General features: G+C 37.0%; 1 protein-coding gene across 1 annotated transcript; it reads left to right on the top strand.

Moving 5' to 3' along the window:
* Positions 1–1,844: 1,844 nt before the first annotated feature.
* On the top strand, positions 1,845–6,275 carry LOC145130218 (uncharacterized). Its single transcript, XM_079065055.1, has 2 exons — positions 1,845–2,280; positions 6,193–6,275. Exons 1-2 carry the CDS (start codon positions 1,845–1,847, stop codon positions 6,273–6,275), a joined length of 519 nt encoding a protein of 172 aa, XP_078921181.1.
* The last annotated feature ends 1,432 nt before the right edge of the window (positions 6,276–7,707 follow it).

Raw genomic sequence — 7,707 nt, 5'->3', positions numbered from 1 at the left:
AATCAAGGTATGTTTTCCTAACCCTATTTAGTGATTTCGAAAATATACTAGTAGTCTTAGGGCTTTCCATTTGATGTTCAAAAGTTGTATGTTCAATTAGAGAAAACATAGATCAAGAATTAGGGTTGCATGCACACATAGGTTTTTTTGTTGATTATGCTCAAAACCCATCAGTGGTATCAAAGCATTGATTTGTTTTCTATTGAATTGATTACAAATGTTTGAATTTGATCAGTTGGGGTTTATGGCAATTAAACCCTTTGGGGCTTAGGGTTTTTCGATTCTAGGGTTTCTTGAACCCTAGGTTTCGAAAATTAGGAAAGGGTTTTTACCATTTCCCTTGCCCTACAAATTTCAAAATTAGGGTTTCCTTAACCCTCAAGAATTTCGAAAATGGAAAGGACTGAAACCCTTGCCTTCCTCCCCAAGATAAGCCAATTTTTCGAAAATTAGGGTTTCTGGTAGGGTTATCTTATTTTTGGTAATTATATGTTTATTTGATTAATTGGATAATTATGAAATTTGCATTATCCCTCCCATGATTTTCGAAAATTTTGGGGGAGAGGATTAGGTTAAATTTTCTTGTATATTTTAATTGGATAATCCTCAAATTGATTTAATAAATTAATTAAATGTTTAATTAATGGATAATTATTAAATCATATGGTTTAATTTTAAATTTAAACTAAATGTTTTAATTTTCGAAATTTAGTAATTAAACCTAGTATTTTGAAATGTTTAAAATACACCTTATACTGTATGTAAAATGAAATGTTTAATACTTACTATATGTACAAGACCAAGTCAGTCGAACCGTTAGTACGCCTCATTCACGAAGCCGATCTATAAGGGCGTATAAGGAAACTGCCTATAAAATGGTAGTTGAATGGGTGTCCACTGTCACCCACCGCTTCCTTGATTGATGGAGGGTCGTTAGCCAAACGGGTTTGATAGGACAAATAATTCTCATTAATAAGTATAATGAATTATAAAGTAACTAAATCTTTTTATATAATTCCCAATCTTAGTTACTTTAGGAAAAATGTGAATTTATATGCTACCCCATGAAATTGCACATTGCCCTTTATTAGTCGTTAGTGGAGCGTGTGTGGTTAACTGGCACACTAATAAGGACTAATAAAGATTGGTAATGGGTGTCTCGTAAATTATCATTGATTAATGGAGCGTGTGTGGCTAACCCACACATTAAAATGAGATGATAAATGACATCGAGAGTACCAAGCTAATTTGTATAGTTATTCACATCTTGTTTGTGATCCTCGGTATCCCAGTCATAAAGGGAAGAGCATAATCGAGATTAAACATGCCATTGAATAGTTCAATGAATCTCAAAAAGATCTAGGAATTTCATTAAAAACCTAATACGTTCAAATTTCGTTTTTTGTGGTGAAATTGGTAAATCGTCATTTACCTACCTTTATTTATTTCACAATTAGATTACGACATCCCTTTTCTAAATTGTGAACTATCTTGTTGGATCCTAGCCTTAATATTTCATTTGGGTGTTATATTGAGGATTATTCTTATCTAACCAAAACTATCTTTCTTTTATAGATGTCTACTCCAAACGATGCTTCCGGTTCCTCCTCCTCCAACAACAACTTCTCGCTTTTGAACATCTGCTCGAGGGTTACTTTTGATGGCACCAATTATAACGATTGGATGCGAAACATCAAAATGGCTCTACGTTTCGAGGACAAGGAGTATGTGCTCGAAAAGGAACTTCTCGAATTAATGAAACCAAAGCTATCGCCGCATAACTAGTTGAGTATAGAAAACACTATAATGATGCAACTAAATTTGCATGCATCACGGTGGCGACTATGAATCCTGAGCTACAAAGGTACTACGAAGACTACTGGCCATACGAGATGAATAAGGACTTGATGGAAAAGTACCATCAACGAGCTCGTCAAGAGAAATATGAGGTAGTAAAGTCCCTTATCACTAGCAATATGAAAGATGGAGAGTTCGTCAGTAGCCACGTGCAAATAATGCAACGATACGTGGAGCGCTTGCTAAAGCTCAATGTGAACTGTGATGAGGAATTAGCTATTGATATAGACTTGCACTCATTGCCCAGTTGTTATGATCAATTTATCTTAACTTATCATCTGAACAACCAAGAGACCACATTGGATCAACTTCAAAACCTCCTGCGAACTGCTGAATTAGGAATGAAGGGAAAAAGTGTTGGCTCCACCCCTGCTGCTGCTCCAGTCCTGGCCATTGGGCAAGGAAAATGGAAGAAGAGGAAAGGTCCTCAAAAGCAGAATTGGAAGGGAAAGTCCCAAGTCGGGTCGTCAAGCAATTGACCCAAAGGAAAGGCCAGTTCTGATGCTCCCCCTGCCTTCGATCCCAATGAGGCTACTTGATTTTACTGCCACGAGAAAGGGCATTGGAAACAAAGCTGCCCGAAGTACGTGCAATACATAAAGGATGGCCAACCTCAGTAGGTATTTAAACTATCTTATCTAAAAACTCATCATTTTCTCATTCTTGGGTCCTTGATACAGGATGTGGTTTTCATATTTTTCTGATTTGCAGGGGTTAAGAAGAAGTGAGGATGTGGAGCATGGAAGGATGAAATTGGTCATGGGCAATAGGAGATCTTCACCTGTTACCAAGATTGGAGTTTATAACTTAGTGCTTAGTAGTGGGTTAGGTTTAAATTTGATTAATTGTTGCTACTCGTCAGAGATGACACGAAACATCATTTCATTTCATGTTTTATTTAAACAAGGGTTTAGATATTCTTTCAATGATGAGAACGAATCTATTTTTGCTTTTAAAAATGGTGTATTTTATTTTGAAGCTTTACCTTGTGATGGTGTGTATGAAACTGTGATGGTTGTAGACAATTTAGGTAATAGTGTTTTACAAATTGATTCGTCTAATGGTTTAGACAAATCATGCTTGTGGCATTGTCGTCTTGTACATGTCAACAAGAAATGCATCGCTCAACTCCAAAAGGATGGAGTGTTGGAATCGTTTGACTTAAGGTCAGATGATACGTGCGAGTCTTGTTTACTTGGAAAGATAACAAAATTACCTTTCACCGGTTCTTGTGAAAGAGGTGAAGGATTGCTGGATCTCATACACACAGATGTGTGTGGGCCTTTCAGATCCACCACAAGGGATGCAAATCGATTCTATATGACTTTTACTGATGATTATAGAAGATATGGCTATATCTACTTAGTTAAGCATAAGTTAGAAACCTTTAAAAAGTTCAATGAGTTTAAACAAGAAGTCGAGAATCAATTGGGCAGGAAGATCAAGATGCTCAGATCCGATAGAGGTTGTGAGTATCTTAGTATCAAATTCCATGACTACCTCAAGAAATGTGGAATAGTTTCACAATTGACACCTCCTAGGAAACCACAACTTAATGGTGTGGCTGAGAGGCGTAATCAAACCTTGTTAGACATGGTATGTTCCATGATGAGTCGAGCTTCACTTCCAATCTCATTCTGGGGGTAGGCCTTAGAGACTGACGCCCACATTCTTAATCTTGTCCCAACTAATAAGGTTTCCAAAACACCCCACGAGATGTGGACAAGGAAGATTCCCTCGTTAGCACATGCAAAGGTTTAGGGTTGTGAAGTTTTCGTTAGAAGAGAGACTCACGACAAGCTTGAACCTCAAAGTGAAAGATGTATTTTCATCGGCTACCCGCAAAAGTCCTTTGGATATTTGTTCTACAGACCTAGTGACAACGTGGTCTTCGTAGCACGAAGGGGAGTCTTTCACGAGAGAGAGAGAGAGAGAGAGAGAGAGAGAGAGATAATATGCAAATAGGATAGTGGGAGTACACTTGATCTTGAAGAAATTCAAGAGTCAAATGATGAAAGAACCTCTGAAAATGCTAGGGCTCAACCTGAGGAAGAAATTCCAGTTGAACCAATTGACGAGTCATTGCCTCTTAGGCGTTCCAGTAGAGTTAGAATGTCACTTGAGTTTTATGATTTCCATATTACTACAGATCATGATACGTCTATCAGTGATAGTACACTGGTAAATTTAGATGAACCTTCTAACTACAAGGAAGCAATGGAGGGCCCTGAGTCTGCCAAGTGGAAAGAGGCAATGCACAGCGAGATTAAGTCCATGTATGACAACCAAGTTTGGAATTTGGTTGACAATGTACCAGGTCGGAAGACAATTTGGTGCAAATGGATCTTCAAGAAGAAGACCGACATAGATGGAAAGGTACACACTTTCAAAGCTCGACTGGTTGCGAAGGGCTTTACTCAAACCCCCGGGGTTGACAATGATGATACCTTCTCACCAGTAGCTAAGATTAAATCTATTAGGGTAATGTTATCCAAAGCTGCGGTTCATGATAATGAAAGTTGGCAGATGGATGTCAAAACCGCTTTCCTTAGCGGGAAGTTGGCTGAGGATGTTTACATGAGTCAGACAGAGGGTTTTGTGGATGCAAAGTATCCCAATAGAGTGTGTAAGCTTGAAAAGTCAATCTATGGATTGAAACAAGCTTCTCATAGATGGAATCTTTGCTTTGACGAGAAAGTTAAAGATTTTGGCTTCTCCGGAAGTGAAGATGAATCTTGTGTATATATCAAAGCTAGTGGGAGTATAATAACCTTCCGGATGTTGTATGTGGATGACATACTTCTCATAAGGAACGACATTCCAACTTTGCAAGAAGTTAAGTCTTGGCTTGGAAAGTGTTTCGCTATGAGGGATTTGGGAGAGGCTTCCTATATTCTAGGGATAAGGATTTTGAGAAACATGAGCAAAAGACTAATTAGACTTAGTCAAAGTACATATTTGGATAAATTGTTAAAACATTTTAGCATGGAGAATTCCAAGAAAGGAGAACTGCCTATCCATAGTAATACCAAACTGAGTAAGACTCAAAGTCCGAGTACTGATGCAGAGATAACAGAAATGAGTCGATTTTCGTATGCTTTCGCCGTTTCATCGATCATGTATGTTATGGGTAGAGCTCGTTGGATAGCGGTCAAGAATATTCTTAAGTATATGCGAAGAACTAAGGACTGGGTCCTTGTGCTTGGTGGCAGTGATAACTTAAGAGTAACTGGGTACAGTGACGCCAACTTTCAGACAGATAGAGACAACTTTCGTTCTCAATCTAGCTGGGTGTTTACCCTTAATGGAGGAGAAATGACTTGGAAAAGTTCCAAACAGGAGACGGTGGCTGACTCTACCTATGAATCAGAGTACATAGCAGCAAGCGAAGCATCGAAGGAGGCTATATGGCTGAAGAACTTCATAGGAGACCTTGGAGTTGTGCCAGCCATAAATAAGCCAATGGAGATTTTTTGTGATAATGAAGGAGCGGTTTCCTTGACAAATGAACCGAGAGATCATCGCAGATCAAGACATATCGACAGAAAATACAATTTTATCAGACAGAGAGTAGAATAAGGACACCTCGTCGTGAAGAGGGTATCATCAGAAGAGAATCCTGTAGATCCCCTAACAAAGGGTCTGAGTAGGATTAAGCACGTTCAACATTCAAGGAGCATTGGTCTGAAAGATGATATTCGTTTTAGTAGGTACATAGGTATTTAGAAACTTGTAACAAAGTAAATGTAATTGACTTTTGATGATTAAATGTAATTGACTTTTGTCAATTGTTTATTATTGTGTTTCATTCTTCATGTTTTACTTCCCGAATAATTAGATTATTCAAACATCCACATATCATACTTTTGGAAGTAAGTAGTGAATCAAGACTGTCATGAATTGGATTGTAGATTGTCTAAAGAGTTTTAGACACATCAATGGCTTTGCTGCAATATTCGTGAGTACTTTGAAATGGAGATTTAAGTATTGGATTAACCCACGCTCATAGAATTACTTCATGGAATTTATCACGAGTAATTATGAGACGATAATGTCTTATAATCTTTAAACTGAGATATATGAGTTGTGGTTTACAAATCAGTTGTGCATTGATGATATGTAAACGCATCAGTAACTTGATGTTATAAAACATATTGTTAAGCTTGATTTGGTGAGTAAATAGCACAAGCATATAAGTCAAAGTTTATCTGTTTCTTTTTCCTTAACAAGAAAAACGATATCTTGGGCCCCTCGATGATTTGGTGTTAACTTATAGTGTCGGGCCCGGCGAGGACTAAATTGATGTGTTCGATTAGTAGTTCTTTGTCATTACAGATCAGAAATTGAGAAACAAAGTATTGGACAATGAGACTGATTTTGTTCCATGTCGTTTGTCCACAGGATATCTTGCAGAATAGGGGATTGTATGATCACTTATCTTAGGACACGTAACTGACTAGGTTAGAGTTCGGCAGCGGCTTTGAGAGCTACAATTTGCTAATCAATTTAGAAGTCATAATGGCAACTATAATTATTAGACTTATCCAAGTAAGATACTGTTGGATTAGGTATCTAAGCCCATAACTATACTTGGTATATACTTGAATTGATAGTAGCACAATCCTTTTGGGTTGCCCTCATAACTAGCAACTAGACAGGATGACTTTTGGAGAGAGAGAGGTTGAATTTATTATTTGATTAATAAACTGAAATAAATAATTTGTTAATATATTATGAGAATAATATATTAATAAGAAATTATAATATTTAATTAATATTTAATCAGAAATTAATTGGAATTAATTTTGGGATTAAAAGAAATAATTAAAAGTGCAGGGGCTAAAGTGCAATTGTTCAATAGTTAAGCAAGAGGTTCCAAAACCTTCCTAGGGAAGGAGGTGGACGGTTTCATATGGATAATCTAGGGTTTATAGATTATCCCATGTGGATAAATAAGGAGTTGGATAATTACAAATTTGAATTAATAATATTATATTCAGATTAGGGTTATCTAGGCATCCTATCTGCACTATAAATAGGCCTCTACCCCTTAGGAATTTCGGCCACTAAAAAATCTACAAGGATAGTCGAAATTCTTAAGCCTATTATCCTCTCTCCTCTCTCATCCTCTTGCTTGTGTTGGGTGTGAACCACTAGAGGCGTGGCACTTGTCACGCTTGCTCTCAAAGTTTCAAGAAGATTTGGATTCATTGTTATTGATATATACAAATCAAGGTATGTTTTCCTAATCCTATTTAGTGATTTCGAAAATATACTAGTAGACTTAGGGTTTTCCATTTGATGTTCAAAAGTTGTATGTTCAATTAGAGAAAACATAGATAAAAAATTAGGGTTGCATGCACACATAGGTTTTTTGTTTGTTATGCTCAAAACCCATCACTTATTCACCCGATAATACCCCGACCGACTTGGTCCTGGTTAACCCACAGCCATTTGTCTTGCCAATTCTTTGGAGTTTTTCCATCAGGGATGAAAACATGGCCACCTCGATGGGCAAAATAACATGTACTTATGTAACACCCCATTTATTTATTTAATAAATAAATAAATTAATGAATGAATAATAGCCCTAAAATCAATAATTATATAGCAAGGTGTTGGTTTTCGGGAGTCAAAGGTTACAATTTTAGAAGTCGGGGGTTAAAGTGTAAGTTCCGGACGGGTTTTGTAAGAATTTATGAAGGCAGGGACTAAATGGTAACTTCTTGGACTCAAATTGAAGAGATTTTGGAAGCTTAGGGGTTAAAAATGTAAATATGGACTAAGTTTGAATGAAAAGTGGATGGGAAGGGCCAAAGGTGGCATTATGGGATAAGTTTGATAGGGTGG

The sequence above is a fragment of the Lactuca virosa genome, chromosome 8, assembly GCF_052849685.1.
Source record: "Lactuca virosa cultivar CGN04683 chromosome 8, Lactuca_virosa_CGN04683_v6, whole genome shotgun sequence".
Lineage (NCBI taxonomy): Eukaryota > Viridiplantae > Streptophyta > Magnoliopsida > Asterales > Asteraceae > Lactuca > Lactuca virosa.
Note: the sequence above shows the minus strand (reverse complement) of the source record. Positions and strands in the feature narration are given on the sequence as shown.

Coding starts and splice junctions, on each gene's coding strand:
- LOC145130218 (XM_079065055.1), top strand. CDS start 1,845: ATGAATCCTGAGCTACAAAGGTACTACGAAGACTACTGGCCATACGAG. Junction 2,281..6,192: donor AAAATGGAAGAAGAGGAAAG/GTCCTCAAAAGC, acceptor TTGTCATTACAG/ATCAGAAATTGAGAAACAAA.